At 42.5% G+C, this 17,771-nt stretch overlaps 1 protein-coding gene across 1 annotated transcript in view; it reads left to right on the top strand.

Annotated features, from left to right (window-relative positions):
• znf407 (zinc finger protein 407) overlaps positions 1 to 16,614 on the top strand; it is a 140,191-nt gene extending 123,577 nt beyond the window's left edge. The window contains exon 10 of the mRNA XM_070836127.1: positions 14,934 to 16,614. Within this exon, the coding sequence (XP_070692228.1) occupies positions 14,934 to 15,808 (875 nt within the window). The 3' untranslated portion in view covers positions 15,809 to 16,614. The remainder of the gene's footprint in view (positions 1 to 14,933) is intronic.
• Positions 16,615 to 17,771: the final 1,157 nt, after the last annotated feature.

Here is a 17,771-nt window from a genome sequence, read left to right as displayed (position 1 = left end):
CACAGCACAGCACACACACACACACACACACACACACTTTTGCTCTCTCTCTTCCTCTTCCTCTGCCTCTCTCTCCTTCTCTCTCACAAGGTAAACATATTTTGCAGAAAAGCTGACGGAGAGCTTGTTTTAACAACCTCAAGGTCAGCAAGTCAAAGCCCGCAGTCGTCACGCCAGCCTCGCTATGTGTCGGTGGCCTCTGTGTACTGTCTGTGTGTGTGTGTGTGTGAGATTGTGATTGTGCAAGTGTGTGTTACAACAGTATGGCATCTCCATGGCAGATTTATACCTCACCGTGCACCTTCAATAATTCAATAACAGTGCCTGTGTCTCCTCCCCAGCTCTCAGTGTCATTATAGAACAGGGCTAAATGCCACCAGGCCTAGTCCATTTCTCCGCCGGTGTCTCCCTACTGCAGAGCAACGGCACACACCAAGTGCCCACACACACCCACAAACACACACTCTGTTGTGCTCCTCTGCTGCCCCACTTTCACTTGAACTCCCACAGCTTAGCAGGCTGTGTCCTGTTGCAAATATTGCAAAACCCTTGCTCTTTTTGTCATATTGGCAAACTTACTAATAACTTGCTACTACCTGGTCCTTTTGATTAAAATCATCTCCTTTTCATCAGCGATAATATGTAGCAGCCAGAGTTGAATAAATCATGATGAGCACCAAAATCAGTCAGTGCCTCTGTTCCCTCACCTCTTTCATGGCCTGTCGATGCCTCCTTCCTGCGGTGGGAGGCTGTTTTAACCCACCTGACCTGTCTCCTAGCCCTGCTTAGCTGTATTCTGAACATCCGTGACTCCTCTGGTATTACGGAGCTCCTTCAATCTCTCCCATCGATCCAGCTCCCCCTCTGTTGCTATGTGCTTCAACCTCTCTCTGACCCATCCTCTACTGCCTCATAGTCCTGTCTAGTAATGTGCCCCATGCAATGCCCTCCCCGTGCATGGTTGTATGTATGTGTGTGTGAGCGTGCGTGTGCGTGCGTGTGTGTGTGAGCCACTGACCTGAGTGATGAGTGGTGACCCTCTGGCTGGCGCCTGGCGTCCTCCTCACTCCTATTGATTAGATCTGAGGTTTCATACAGTAGCCGCCTCACATGACTCTGTCATTTACTGTCTCTCCTCTGTCTCCGACCTGTCTTGCGCACACACACACACACACACACACGCATTCATTCAGTCACTTATGAAGCATGCATGCAAGTGATGAGCTCCTTCTTGTGTGCACTAATGAAAGCATAAGAGGTCAAAGGGCCACATCCCATATTGCATGTATGAACATACACAGGCATCCAGGAAAATTAGTTTAATTAAGAGACAACAGATGCAGCATGCTAACTGCTTGTATCATTTAGCTTATAGCTACAGAATGAGTCAGCAGCAGAGTGAAATGTGAGTGAAGGATCAGAGAGAAAACGAGGATACAGCTGTCAATGCTAATACACATCTTAGGGTTTGATTTGATTTGATGGAGTGCGATTTGCGAGTCTTTCATTTCTCACCGTGCCAGGTCGTTTCCAGCCCTCACAGCCTTTGGTAAACACCGTCTTCAGAAAAACTAGACCTCTGTGTGTGTGTGTGTGTGTGTGTGAGTGTGTGAGAGAGAGAGAGAGAGAGAGAGAGAGAGAGTGTGTGTGTGTGTGTGTGTGTGTGTGTGTGTGTGTGTGTGTGTGTGTGTGTGCATGTGCCTTTTCCACTCAGTCTTTGCCACAGTAATGCTCAGGTTAAGTGTAGTTGCAGGCTATTATACATCATTAGGGTAAGTAAGGCTCAGGCAGCGCGGCAAGAGAAATGGACTCTTTCAGATGCTTCATTCCTCACCGGCCATGGCTGAAATAGGACCTGACGTCACACTTGCACACATATACACACACATGCTCGTACACAGGCACAAACTGCTGCACCGAAAAAAGCAGCTAGCCACTTATCCAGTCAGTCAGTCACAAATCACTGTGTCAATCAGGTGGTTTATAGAGGCTAAAGTCGCTAGTCAGTCAGTCCTGCCTGCCACTCTACTGCCACAGCGGAAATTAAAGTGTTCTTAATGGATAGATGTGAATGTTTTATTGTGTTTTCACATTTTATGATGCATGTTAACACCAGCCATGCTGGATTTAGAGTGTGGTAATTTCTTGTAACCATATTAATTAGAGTCAGTCTGGCTGGGTTAGATATAGGTCTTTCATTAAGATTAGAGATTAACCATCCAGTATAATAGAAAAGATGCAATGTATTTATGTGATTATTGTGGCATTGATTAATAATGAATTGAACATTTTGTTGGTATTATTTTTTAGTTTAATCCATTTTTTGTTCTTCATGCCAAGACAAGAAAATGTAGGGTAAATATTGATTCTCACTCATTTTGTGGAATTATTTAGCATGAACATTGGCTTGAGTGTTGGCTGTCAGCATCTCCATCACAGACTACGAGTACCAGCATCATCCTCCAAAAGTCTATGCAGATCAAAACTCTTACATGAACACACTGTTTTCTTAAAAGATACCAAACTAGTTCTATACATGTCATGCTTTGTTTTAAACCATACTGCAGGTGGAAAAAGTGAAACATCCTCTGTTATTATTTCGCTTTGAACTTGTTGTATTTTTTAAGCAGAGGGTCACAGTGGTGTCCTCTGCCCAGAGGATGGACCTCCAGCTGGGTGTAAAGACAGAGGCCGGCTGGGTGGCAGAGCCACAGGAACATAGAGGTGATAGATGAAGGAGGGCAGGAAAAAGACTAATTGTTCTCATTACAGAACAAATAAAAATCAATACCTCTCAAAGCGAGGGGGGGGGGGAGTGGTAGTCTTGAAGGGCACTGTAGTTATTGCATAGGAGTGGATTTTGTTGGAATTACAAGCGGTGGCGAAGGCGCAGTGGAACCGATCACATTTGAATGCTAATTCCGATAAAGGACAGTTAGATTAATAGATGTGGCGGTCCAACGCTGGTCCCTCCCCCATAAAGCAGTGGGGGTGTTTGAGATTGAAGTTCTAAATGCAATTAAATGAGAAAACACAAGGCAAAAAAGGGGAGATATTTCCCCAATTTTTTCAAATTAAAGCAGGAAATTTCATTACCAGGAGAGCATATTTTACACAGGCAATTACAAGGTTAATACATCTTCAACATTCCCCCTTAAAGGCCTCATATATTTGTTCAGGGATTTAGTTCTTGTATTTTAGTTTATTTGGCTATGCAGTCAGCATAATACACACATACATACACAAGCACAAGCACACACAAGCACTCAAATGCAGTACTTTCTTATCTATTATTAATTTCCTTGAGGTTTAGTCATACCATAACCAAAGCCACTACATGTATCACCCTAACCAGTGCTGTAACTTTAACCTAACCACTATTCAACTACGAGCTCTGATCACTTATGACCATCCAAAATGTCCACAAAACTCAAAATGTTGTCACAAAAGTAGTCAAGAGCTTTCACAGGTCAGTTCTCAAAAGTATAACTAAACCAAACTGTATATGTACACCAACTTCCCACCACTCACTCACACACACACACGCACTCATACACAAACATACTGTTGCCAATATGCTTCTGAGGTGCTCTATGAAGAAATAGTGTGTGTGTGTGTGTGTGTGTGTGTGTGTGTGTGTGCGCGTGCATGTATTGTTCAAACAGTAAGTGGCTCTGGTCTGGTTTCTCTCTGACACAAATGACAGCACTGTATGCATGTGTTTCTCAATGTGGGTGTGTGTATATGCTGAATGTGTATTTGACTGTGACTTTAAAACTTTGATTTAGTGTATATTGATTTACTGTGACAACCGTCTTCATTTTGTGTAAAACCAAAAGTTAAGTTTACGAATTAATAAAATCAAAGAAATAAGAATTTAATAGTTGTTTTCGTAAAACACGTTTAGGAAAAGCGCGTTTTAATAAGAGGTTTAAGTTACTAAACTGGTTTGCACTGTAACATGTCGATGCCAATCTCCTCAGAGTTTCCTCCCTGTCAGGTTGTTTCTCTCTGATTTAGCCTGTCTTACAGCCGTAGAGACAACACACTGTATGATAGAAATTCAACAGTGAAGCAAATTGGCAGAGCCACAGAGGGCGGATCGACAGCGAGAAGACAAGCTGGGAAGGAGGCGGAGAGCAGAGGAGGCAGTGTGAAAGATAAAGAGAGAGCGAGATGAAGATGATGATGGAGGGAGAGAGAGGCTGTGGTGGTTTATATAACATCTCCAGGATGGTCTTTGGCATGCATCAGGGGGCTGAGCCATCAATCACTCCATCTGTGTAAAATCACGAGCTGACTCCAATATTGCTAAATATTTATACTGTCACATACACACAGGCGTGCAGATGAAAAGAGCCATTCATTAGGGCCTTCTCAGGCCTGTCAGCCTGGAGATGGAGATTAGAGAAGCAACCTCCCACCGCGCCTGCCTCTCCTCTCACCGAGCTCCTCAGCCCTATATATAGAGCCATCAGGACGATAAATATCTCCAGCATGCCTCTGTTAGGTAAATACCCAGTAAATATGGCAGGGAGGATCGGAGACTAAGCTAAACAGACTTGTGTGTCTGTGAGTGTGTGTTGTGTATGTGTGTATATGAGTGTGAGTCACGCAACAATGAACAATAACAACTTGTGATACAATATTCTATATGATTATACTGTGTGAATGGCCAGGCTTTGATATAGTTGGTATCAGTGATGCTTTGGTAAATAAGAAGGTGGGTGAACTGTTATTTAAGCTGATGATCACAAGACATACATGTAAAACTGAAATCACTTCTATTTTCAGCAAAGCGTTACTGTACTGTAAGAATTTGCTCCTTATATAAATCTGTTGTTGTAACTCACCTTGGTTTGAGACTGCAAACCCTGATATGCGCTCCGAGGGCTGTGTCATGCGGTTGTGTTATGCATAATGTAAGATCCTGTGTTTTTGAAACACGACCCGGCTTGATCCCTACAGCTTGACCTCCACTCACTCCACTTTATGGAAGTGCACCACTAAATTGGAATACCCCTTTAAAGTCTTGTATTGCCATCAGTATCTTGGCGCTGTAGTTACGTCAAGAACACCTTTACTTCAATAGAGAAGCAAAGGAGAATGACATCTGGACCATATTTGCTAATATGTAGAAAAATAGCTCTGCTGCTTGTCTTCTATGGCACAAATGAAGGCTGCAATTAACTGTTCTTTATCAATTAATCTGCTGCTTATGTCCTCAATAGATTCATTGTTTAGTCTATATAATGCCAAAATAGTTAGAAAATCACATATGTTCAGAGCCCAAGGTAAAGGTTTATATCTGTGTTATATCACGCTCAAAGGCAGAGTGAAAAACACACTGTCATAGAGAGGAGGGACGGGATGATCGATTACATATTGGGATAATGGCCCTCACTTTCAGACACTCTCTCCTGGAAGACATTTATAGTGTCGCACTCATTTGTGCACACAAAAGTAGTTTGAAATAGTTTTTCATAGAATGAGAGAGGCTGATAAAATCCCCTGCTGACTTTCTTACCCCCACACACCGAATTCTTGGTTTCAGAAAGTTACAGAAATTGTGGGACGTAGTTTCCCCAGTTGAAGGGTGTTGGGGGAGGCGGTTAAGCAGTTGGGTTGGGGCATACTGATGTCCTCAGATTTAAAAATTTAATTGAAACTTGAAGATTTAGGCTTCTCTTTGATTCCTGATCTTAGCGTCTGTGCTGACATCTTCCATAGCAATCTGCTTCTGTCTCTTTGTCCATATTCCTCTTTTATTCTCTTTCTCCCCTGACCCAATCCAGTCTGCTGTGTCTTCATTTCTCCACCCAGTTTTTTGAAACTCTGAAGCCATTATGTTGTGATTATTCATTTCCTCTGTCTTGACGGACCTCAGATCAGTGCGCAGGCTAGGCCTTGGCAACAAAAAGACATCAGCAACATCATCTTCACACTGTAATTACGAGAATGGGGGGAAATTTCATTTTGATTAGCGAAAAAGCTTTTATTCTCAAACTCACATCCATAATTAATCATTAAATCATGGGAGAGTGAGTGAGAGGAATAGAGAGGGGAACAAACACAGTGAAAGGAGGATGGAGGGATGGATGGAGGGATGGAGCAGTGGAGAGAAAGGGAAAAGGCATGTAATTATCTGCAGAAGTTCGACATCCCCAGTAAATCCACGGAGCCGTCTGACATGGCTAATTAAAGAAGCAATCAAAGGTCCACCTCCAGAGATTTTGAGAGAAAGACGAGAGAGAGGAAGAAGGACACGGGCCAGAGAGATGGAAAGAGGGCCTAATGGGGAGACTGAGAGAAGGGAAAGGAAGGAGGGGGAATATGGGAAAGAGGAGTGTTGTGATCGTTGTTATTGTCTCATATGTCAACCTTCCCTCTTGAATTCTTGGCTGAGGCTCTTACTGTCTGTTTTTCTACTTGCATCAGGCCATCACATTGTGATCATTTCTGACCTTCATCTGCAGAGTGCAAATAGCTGCGATTTACAGCATCAGGGAAACAACCGGCGCTCCAGCAAAAAGTAGCACATTACTCATATCTGGTTAGTCATTTTTAAAGTTGAAATGATGCATCTTCTGATGCTTTTCTGGGGCACATAATCAGTGATGTAACCCGCAGTCATCAGGTGTTTCAGGCCTTTTCAGCATCAGACGCCCTCACACTGGCAGCCCTGCTGAGGTTGATCAGGCCTCACTTTGTGCAACTGTAGCAACCTCCCACACATGTTTGCTCTTTTTATCCATAGCCAACCCAATGAATTCCCAGCAGCCTCAGTGTGGTGGTACATCCTGTCCTATACTAATTGTAATGGCTAACCAAGTCAAAAGTCCCCTCCATCTGGTCCTCCAGGGAAGTGGTTAGCTAGTTTGTCAGTAAGGCAAAGGATCTTTAAACACCTACTGACAGTTGCCTGCTCTGGTCTTCCATCAGCTGACAGCACTGTTAGCTCACTTATTACTTCCTGAGAACATTTTCTACATTGGGATTCTACATTTTTTTCTAAATTGTTTACGCTCATTGTTCGATTAACCTTCCAAATCTTCATTTCTAAAATTAACCTTCTGTGTCCCTTTCCTCTCATGGCTTTCCTCTCTGGAAATCAACCAATGTTGTTTTATCAGTTTATGATGAGTTTTATGTGTCATCAAATTAAAATAGTATGTCAAAAAATAAAGGAATATGTTCTTTTGAAGCAGCGTGTAGCAGGGAATACATCTCATGATTTAAAATCTAGCCTGTGTCCAAAGAATTTGCTTGTGTGTGTATTGGTGTTACTGTCATAACTGGAAATGTTAAAGTATTTACCTCACTGTAAATAAGTTAACAGCCTGAAAAGATGTAAAAGCTACTCAAAGGATGGAAAGATGAAAAGTGAAGGTGTAGTAGAGATGGTTTCCTTGATGATAGGGTTTTTTTTTTTCTCTTCACCTCTCACCTCTCTCTCTCTTTGTCTTTCTCTCTCTGTCTCCCCCTCTCTCTGGGGGCACAGACCTGAGGGACATGAGGTAGACAGAGTTAGTGTGGACCAGATTATACTCACACTGGGTCATCCTCTGTCAGCAGAAAAGGAGCTGAGACCAGGACACTGACCTGTGTTCCTCCAGACCACTGTTGTAGTGTGTGTGTGTGTGTGTCTGTGTCTGTGTCTGTGTGTGTGTGTGTGTGTGTGTGTGTGTGTGTACTTCTCACCTCTTGAACCCTTTCCACCTCAGTCATTGGACAACTATATTTTATTGTCCTGTGCTTTGAATGACTACCACTTTCTTATATCATTTAGATTTTATTTTGTGTTCCTATTCAGCATCAAACATAATAATGTTGTAGTGACATACTTGTATGCCAGTATTTAAGAGAAAATGAAATGTTCCTTTTGTTTTTTAATATATATATATATATATGTGCATATATCTCCATATATGCATAAACATAGGTATCTATGTTCCTCAACCTGATTAAGGAATGAGCTGTTGATGAGCTGCATTGCATTCTTGTCTGTTGAGACCACTGTCAGTAAAAGAAATATCGTTGTTAACTTATGCTCCCCTACGACATAGTTTTGCCCCGTGTCCCTGTTGAATGTTGGTGAAAACATCAGCACTCCGCTCTTTGATTATGTGAGGCTGATCTGAAATGCATTACTGTGTGTGTTCTGAAAAACGTAGTAACTGTTAGGTCAGTTATTTGTTTGTTTGTTTTTTGTGTGTTTTAAGGCGAAGCTCTGGTTAAATTATGTTCTCCTTGCAACCTGCTACAGCAAGAAATGTCTGAAAATCCACATCAAATTTTGGCTCGCCTTGCACTCCCATCACTCTCAGTAATTTGTGCTCATAAAAGATGCCACAATCTGGATATTGCAAACAGCATCATTCATCCCCTTAGCCTCCATTACACACAGTACACAGCGAAGAGACATGTAGGAAAACACATTATGGGGATATTTTGAGACTTACAGCTTTCCAGACAGATCCACACTCTTGTCTGAGTCATGGGAGACTAACTAAAAAAAAAGTAAAGAGACAGTAAATTTGAAAAACAGCCCTCTTTTCACGGCAACCAAGAACAACTATAGAAAACACATAACTGCCAAAAACAAAAAACATATAATTTGTTGTGTGTCAGAGGATTTACACCAAATAAGACCTTGTGAGAGTCTTCATGAATATAGACTTAACATTGTGTTACGTCGTACAATTATGTGAGCAGATTATGCAAAAGATATTCACTCATTTTTTTTTTATCTTTCAACTAAAGTCACTGATGGATTAATATTGGCCTTCAGAGCCACCATATCACTGTTACAGCCCAGAAGGCCCTCTGTCAGTCTGTGCCCTCATTCTCTTCTGCTTATTCGTCCTTGGGGTGTGTTCAGTGCGTCTCCATCTCTCTCTCTGCCCTGTCCACCCAGTGTCAATCTGGCTGCTGTATAATTGGTTGTTTTTTGGTCGGCCGGCCTGTCCTCCCTGGCGTTGATTCATGGCGTTTGTAAAGGTGACAGTAGCGGCTGTCCCTACCAGACAAAGTAGAGCCATCACCAGCCAGACCTCAGCTGACCTGCCAGTTTGTGCATACACACACACTCACACAGAGGCACGCACACACACATACAAGCATAGGAAACACATGCAGCTTTGCCTGAGGCCTCACAGGGGAGGAGAGGCAGGTAAGGTCATCATGTACACAGCCCGACCAAAGAAGATCTTAAAATACATACACGCACATGTGCACGTAAAAGTAAATGAACACACACACATATAATTGACCTTTTTTGTGGCTTTCATAGAAAGTCAGCACATGTAATTGTGTAAAACTAAATATGCACTCGCATGCAGATACACTCATAAAGTAATAACTCATGGTCTGTATGTTATATGTAAAGAAATGATTGCATGCATTTAAACTTTTATACTTAAACGTGCTTTATATTACTATACACATCCTGCAGTAATATGTAAGGGATAAGGGAATTAATATAAAATAACTTCAAGGTTTGTTATATAGCACCTTTGTTAAGGAATTAAGAATCACTTAATAAGTAAATGATGCATGGAATCATTGAAACTTTACAAAGCAAGAAAAGAAAATCAATCAAAATACTTAATGAAGTAAATAATACACTCACATATATTTCTATACATTAAAATAAACAGATAACACACATAGACACATGCACCCTCATATGCAGGCCCTCCCTGGTGACCTGGATACACCCAGAACTGACACTTTATCTACTTAGCAGTGTCACCTTCAAAAGCCTGCACAAGTGACACACACACACACACACACACACATCCACCACCTCGTCTGTAAAAATACCCCCACAAATAACAGCCATATGTGTGTCAGGTTTAGAGGTCTCCATCATGCTCTTTTTAAGGCACTGGCTTCATATCTATAATTGAAGGTAATCGGCTGGTAAAAGGATTGTAAAGGGTTTTGTGCTGTAGTTAAGAATTGATCATAAGCCCTGGCTTTTTCATGGTCCTGCCATCGACCTTGTAATTGATTTGGTGAGCATATTTTTTTTTTCTCCTCTCTTGTGCTATGGTTTGATATAGTATAATTGACTTTGCTTGCTGTAGTGTCTATTCAGGTAGGTCCCTTTGCCTTTCAGTGCACTTCTCTCCATGTGAGAATGAAGTAGGATTTAGTGTGGCGTACATTTAGGTTAAGTTAAGGGCTAAATTTAGGATTAGGGATTACAACCAGTGCAGTGTCCTCACAAGTATAACAAGGCTAATGTGTTGGCGCATGTGTGCGCTCGCCTGATTACACGTGCATGTGCAAGTGATCTAACATTTGCAGCGAGCTGACCTGTGTTACAGCGAGTGTAATTGATTGTGTGTGTGCTGGTGTCTCGGTGTTAAGGTTAATTTCTCTAACTGTTGGTAAGTGCTGTCTGACCGCTCCCCTGGCGGCCTCTCGGAGCTGAAGTAATGCCACTTAGAGGCCCCAGGCCCCCGCCACTGGCCAGCCCATTGATCCGCTGATCAATAATTGCATCTGTGCCATACACTGAACAGCGAGGCTCCTGCACTGACTTGACGCTAACACACGGACTAGTGTAAGACATGCAGTCACATCACACCGATGGTTAGCAAACTGCAGTCCAGGGATCACCGGTGGGACCTTAAAATCGGAGAAGCGCAGACGTGTCCAGGAAAAGTTTAATTTCAGTACCATTTCATTAATTAAACGTTACCCCATTTGGAGAGGTCACCCTCATCACTATTATCTCCCCATACAGTGCAGGCAGTTGTGTTACTCCTCAGATTTTTTTCCTGATCAAGATCCAACACTTTAAAGGAGACTGTGAGCACAAAGCAGTAAAAGTATAAAAGAAATAAGCGACTGGTGATTTTCAGCTCCACTATTGCTTGTAACAGTAGATTTTGGGGACAGATTTTCTATTTTCTAGTGTTCTACTGACACTATTGTTAGCGATCAAGTTTGGCCCCTGAAAATCACTGCACTTGCCAATGATATTTGCAAAGACAAGCTATGCTGCTACCAAGTTTGACATTTGATTAATTGCAAAATGTAGAATTTTTATTCTCTGTCATTTGTCGTCGTCCTGTTTTCTCCAACTCTTCCGCTCATCTCATTCTCCTCTCTTTTTTCCCACTGCTTCTTTGTCTCTGATGTCTTCCATATTGCTGTTTCCCACACATTGGCACTTAGACCACACTGTCATCTGAATAGAGAAATAAAATGCCATACACTTAAATCTGCAGGATGTTTGAATCTGTTGTGCTGTTAATTAGTGTCTATTAAGTTCATTTAATCAAAGTAATCTATGCATCTAAGTAAATTCCCCCCTCAAATTATATGGCCTCTGTGCAAATGTAGTCACTGATTCAGTTTTACAGTAAGGTTTTTCTCAAGAAGTTTCTGTCATCTGGAAATCAAAATGACATCAGCTCCCATATCTGCATCCTTTTCTTCCTCCTGTTGTTTTATTCCTCTCAGGGAGCCTCCATCTTGTTTCAGATCACAGCCAATAAAGCAGCCTGCCCCTCTCTCTCTCTCCCTCCCTCTCGCTCTCATCCTCTCTCACTTCCTGTTAAAAGAATCAGTCAATCAGAACACTCAAAACACATATTAAACAGGCATCAGCCTCTCGCCGGGGCCAAATCACGCTGTTCAAATGTTGTTCTTCCACCGGGAGCGCAGGACAACTGAAGAGATGGGATCTGCAACATTAACTTGATTCACGGCTGCAGCGACTGAGTGACACTCCATAAACCTCAGCGGGCCGCCGCTGGGCCCCGCCGACAGCACCCCATGGCTAATGTTAGACACACTAGCAACGCATAGCCTTACCACCCCCACAGCACTACACACACTCTGAAGCGCGCACACACATACAAGCAAGCACATGCAGGGACTGGCATACACATACAGATGTATGTGGTAGCTCATGTTGCATGGACACACACCCATAAAACCTGACCTTAACATTCCACCCACATATTGACACATGCAAACAACATGCAAAGTCAGACATTCACATAAATACATGGACATACATCGACACAATTTTGGCGCAAACTGGCAAAATCAAGCTGAATGTACGCGTACAATTAGCAGTTCACACACTATGCCCTCTCTCTGTCACACACACACACACACACACACACATACTGTATGTATGTGTATGTGTAAAACAGGTCTTATGGTAATGCAGCAGAAACTGCACAACCATTGAGTTATTGTCCTCTCCAGCTGACCTCTCAGCTCGCAGCGTTTTGGCGTAGGCAGTTAGCATCGGTCCTGTAGCTCTGTGTAAATAGGTAACCTCTGCTGCTCAAAATGCCAACTTCCTCTGGCTGTCTTCCACTGTGCTGACTCCCTCCACACACTAACTACTGTGCTTGTCACTTAAAATACAAATAGTAGAGTCCGATTTGATATTTACTACATAGACTTGCTGGCTGTGCACTGCAGTGTCACAGTAAATATGATGTTCATTTGCCTTTAAACAAATGTACATTGTTATCTTCTACGTGTAAAAGGAGAGAGGATTTGCAGAGATAAACAGACACTAATAACATGGGAGAAGAGAAAGGCTAACAGTTGGTCATAATCCGGGAGTTGTGCACCTTCTTATGCAAAATGTCATAACATAATATGTCACACCATATTTAAGGTGAAATGCAAAGTGTAGCTGTGATATTATCCTGAGCAAGTCTCCAAAGTACCAAGAAACCTCTCACTTAACATGTCTGATTGCCCTGTTCTCCTTTACACTAAAAGGAAACCATTCCAGAGTTTGTACTAACTGCTCTTACCAGGTATGAAAACACACCAGAAAAATCCTCTGAGTGCAAGAGTGAAAACAGCTTTATCCTCACAAAATTAACCTGTCCATCTACGCTTAAAAGACTTTACTCTCTCTCGACGCTCCCAATATCCGCTTTTGTTCTGTGGCATGTAGATTTGTAAATTCACTGTCATTTGTTAAGTCCATTATGATTCAGCAGCAGAAAACACTGGCTAACTCTTCTGTTTTTCTGCATAAATCAAACAAGTCTTTGTGAAAGTAGAAATGGCTGTCTTTTGTCCAGTGTTCTATCTTTTTTAGCTACCTTCTAAAATAAACTTGACAGGTGTTGACAGATGTGGGTGTAAGTGTGTGGATGTCATTAAAATAACTAACCATTCCGCTGTAGATGTGCAACAAGTTCTCAACTACTTCCTCACTTTTAGGATAATGCCAGATTATGATGATTTGCCATACTCTATGTTAAAGTGTGAACATTAATACATGGCACATTTAATTAGACCCTTAGATGGACGGTCCTTTGCCACACCTCTCACATATTGGCCAAGTTTGTTTAAGTCTTGAACAGACAGAATGGTTCAGTGGAGGCGTGTGTTGCTAGAAAAGGCCAGGAAACACAGAATTTTGGTGGTTTATAGATAATTTACATGCTCTAAAATCGAGTTCTTAACTGAACCTGGGATCTGCGTTCAACTCCCTGACGCACAACTTAACACTTTGCTCGTCGCCGTTAAGAGCACTAGCTGTGTTCTCCGACAATATCGTCTACAATTTGTATCTGTCCAGTTCTCTGTGATGTTGGATACACTCTTAACACATGAAGTGTGAACTGTTTACTCCAGCAACTCACATTTACATGCTAGTAAAATGCCGATAGTCCTTTTTGAGAGTGTATTAGTGCAGGATTAACAGGCTTACTGTCATCAAAGGACCAGTGGTCACTGCCTACTTGTCCAATAAGAGCAAAAGTTGAAGCCAAAACATCTCTGTGTCTGTTTAAACCGGAGAAGGACAGGGCACAGTTGGGTCAGAGACTGTTTGCAGTATAACTCGGACTTTCTGATCACATTGTCACCCTTGTGAGTGCAGGACATTAAATGTCTGGAGGAGATAGGAATATCAATGATTGATGAGTTTGTTCCTGTATGTACTATGAGATCTGTGTGATCTGGCTGCTACCCATGGGGGTAAACCTTGTACCTCCAAAATGTCAACTTTTCCAGGAACGGAGGTAAAACCAATAAAGTTTTTTGTTATTTCCTGAAAAGTTGAGGAGAGTTTTTGTAATTTCAAGGGGTTTCATGAGCCTGAAGTGTTGTAGAATCTGCAAACTTTCGAGTGTAAACCTTCAAGTGAAACTAAAACATTGCAAATTAGAGTTAATGTAGTCTTCCCGTGACAATAATAAATGTGCTTTCAGTATTTGTACATTAAGTTAATCTGTGCTCAGAAGTCGAGGCGTGAACAGAGTCCCCTCTTCACTGTCTCAAATTCCCATTTTTCTGCATAGATTAGCCTACAAGTGTCTGAGCCAGGCGCTGTTTAAACAATGGCATTTCTAACACGGTTTCTATCACCTTGGAAACGCCATGGCAACCTGTGATCTGAGAGGGCACTGTGTGGCTCAATTAGCACCAGGCGTATCTCACCACACTCGTCCGCCAGCCTAATATCTCCATATTCTGTCTCCTTTCATGCATTAAGTGACACAAGTATGTGAAGTGTTACATCACCTTTTATATCAACGTAACTTTGGTATAGCGTTTTCCCTTTTTCTCACAGTGATGAGTGCATAAACATAGCAAGTTCAACAGTTGTGGTTACAGAGGACATTAAGAGAGAATGAATATGAGCGGCTGTGGGTGGTACTGCATTTGCAGTAACTGCCATGCCTTTTTTTTGGAATCCCTTGACATCATGTATTGCAAAATGTAGACTGTAACTGCAGCGAAAAAAAAGTTGTCTTTTCTCCGGGTACATTGCCACGACCAAAGAAAGATAACAAGTGTTTTAAGGACCTCACAATTCTACCCAGTTTTGGTTTAATTTTAAGTTTTAGCAGCCAAATAATTGACTTAAAGTGTCTGCCAAATACCATCGATGTGAAATATAATGTCAGATGTATCTCTGTGTTCTCCAGGTATCGTGTCCAAGTCTTTCGAGTGTCGTCTGAAGGGTCAGGGGGCTACATTTGTGGAAGCAGAAGCCATTGACTCCCCTGTGAGCAAGAAGGGCCCATCTGACGTGTCCGGCCACGATGAGTCTGTCCAGCAGGTCATCATCATCCAGAGCTACGGCGACGGGGAGGTGGCCATCGACCAGGCCCTGGAGGAGTCGGCTGCTGCCACCTTGCAGACGCTGGCCATGGCCGGCCAGGTGGCGGAGGTGCTCCACATCACCGAAGATGGACAAGTCATAGCCTCGGGCAGAGAAGTGGCATCCGCAGGGGCCCACCTGGCCGGGGGCAGCACCCAGTACGTGGTGCTGGAGTCGGGGGAGGCCAGGGAAGGGCTGCGGTCTGTGGCTAGAGCAGGCGTAGCAGCTGCAGGACAAAGTCACATTGTTTCGGAGTCCTCCACAGCTCTGGATGCTCTGCTCAGCGCTGTCAGCGAAATGGGCCATCAGGAGGAAATGCAAGGAGAGGCATCCGTCGTCCATGAGGTCTTGGCCCCTGAGATAGCCGAGGGTGTGCAGAGGGAGGCGCAGCCGGACGTGAAACAGGAACAGGAGGAGGTGCAGGTCATCCAGGAGACCGGCCAGGCGGAGATGCAGGAGGTGCTGCAGCTTGCCGCATCGCAGATGATGAAGGAAGGTCTAACCCAGGTTATTGTTAATGATGAGGGGACTCATTACATCGTGACTGAGCTGGACAACTGCACCTTACAGGTGGAGGGAGGTGTGTATGGAGAGGCCGGGGCAGGTGACGGGGAGGTGCAGCAGGTAGAGCAGCAGGCTGGAGAAGAGATGGTGGTCTATCTAGATGGAGCCCCTCATAATATAGTTCTGGAAGGGTAGAGGGGAGAGAAATAAACTAACAGAGGTATGTTGTTGTAGTTATGTTGTAATTTGTTTCAGTTTTCCCTGTTTCATTCTGTTAAATCCTGCATTAGGCAGGTTTGCCAGTAAATCTCTTGTAGTCTTCCTCCTCTCTTGTCCTTTTTCATTTCTACCTGTTTGATTCTTTTTTTTTAACATCATTTCTATTTTTGGTTTTTTACTATCCTTTCTCGGGCTATGCTAAACTCAGGTTAAACATAATTAATTTAGAGGGACAGTGAAGGAAAGAAGTTTTGGTGCTGATTGAACTTGTAATCCTCACAACCACCAAGACTACATAACCCACTTGAGTAATACCATCCAACTCAAGGAAATTAATATATTTCCTCCTGAATTATTTTTTAAAAATGGATCTAATACGCTGAGAGTTTAACGGAAAAGGAAAATATGTATTTGTCTCTGTAGGGTAACAACACTTTTCATGCAAATGCTTTCTATTTTCTTTATAATAGAATTGTTTAATATTACCTTAATTTTTGTTTGTGATGTTAGGATTGTGCTCATGTGTGTTATGACACATTGGTTTCTTAATTTCTGTCCTCTTGTTTTCTATCCATCTTTTGTAGTGATTAGTTCACTATCAGTTATGAAACAATAAGTCAATTCATTTTGAAAAATTCCAAAACAGATCCAACAGATGATTTATATGTAACAAAATAGAGTTGTATAGTATACTGAAATTTATATTATACAACTCTCGGCTGTTTATATGTTCAGTTTTTGGGGAACCTCTAAAAAACATGAATGCAATTCCATTTGTGACAATAAAGACTGAGTCTGATTTTTAACAGCCCTGTCCAGCTTTCATTCTTAGCAGGATTCGCTGTTAACTGTCATGTCAAGCACACATTTCTGTATCAATAAAGCGATTACACGTACAGTGCAGCGCCATCAAACGACCAACATGCACATATATGCATCAACTGATGGCTCCCATCATGCTTACTGATCACTAACACAGTCATTATCATCACCATTATCATTATCGTCATCATGATCACTATCATCCTAATCGTCATCCTCTCCTCTCTCCCCCCATCAGGCCCATTCTGTTCATAGTATACAACACTCTCATCCTTTTTTTTTTTTCCCCAGCAGTATTCAGCACTGGAGGGAGAATCAATATTCATTTAGGCCCCTACACAGGCCTGGTTTCTGATGGAGTGAGTGGGAGAGCAGTATGACGGCTGCAAACACAATGGCCAACTGCTGAAAGTAGAGAGACAAAGCACTCATACACACAGAGGGCATCAAAAGATCATCCCTTTAACACACACACACACACACACACATAGACCGCGCACACAGAGCGAGAAGGTGGGCTGAGAGAGAAAGTGGCGGAGGAGTGGGCAGGAAAAATGAGAGGATTACAGATGGATGTTGAGAGAGGTGAGGCCAGAGAGAAGTGACAGAGCAGTGAAATCCACAACCACACACAGAGAAGGGAGCCTGTAATTTCACATAACACCTGTCTGCCTTTCAGCCTGTCTTTGTGTCCTGCTGCATGTTGTGTTTATAAAGTCACAGTCTTTTCATGCTCTTCTTGGTTCCATTCAGCAAAGATAGGCACGTTTAACAGGGGTCACGTTCTCAGTGTGAGTATTCATACATGCCTGAGAATGTAGAACCACTGTTTGCATGCAACAATAACATTTAAAAGCCTCATATTTATGGAATTTACCACGTAGTCTGTTTTGAAATTACTAAATAACAAGATGTTTATTCAGGATTCTTATCCAAATACGGACACCAGTGTGTGTGTGTGTGTGTGTGTGTGTGAGAGAGAGTGTGTGTGATTGTGTGTGATTGTGTGTGAGTGAGGGGTGGAGGTTGGGGTGAAATTTGTATGCATTTCACGGTGAACTGTGAAATGCATTAGCCAGGTTTCCATCCAAATGTAGCACAGATTTGAACAGAATTT

This window comes from Pempheris klunzingeri, chromosome 8 (assembly GCF_042242105.1).
Source record: "Pempheris klunzingeri isolate RE-2024b chromosome 8, fPemKlu1.hap1, whole genome shotgun sequence".
In the NCBI taxonomy this organism is placed as follows: domain Eukaryota; kingdom Metazoa; phylum Chordata; class Actinopteri; order Acropomatiformes; family Pempheridae; genus Pempheris; species Pempheris klunzingeri.
This window is presented reverse-complemented; position numbering and strand designations above follow the sequence as displayed.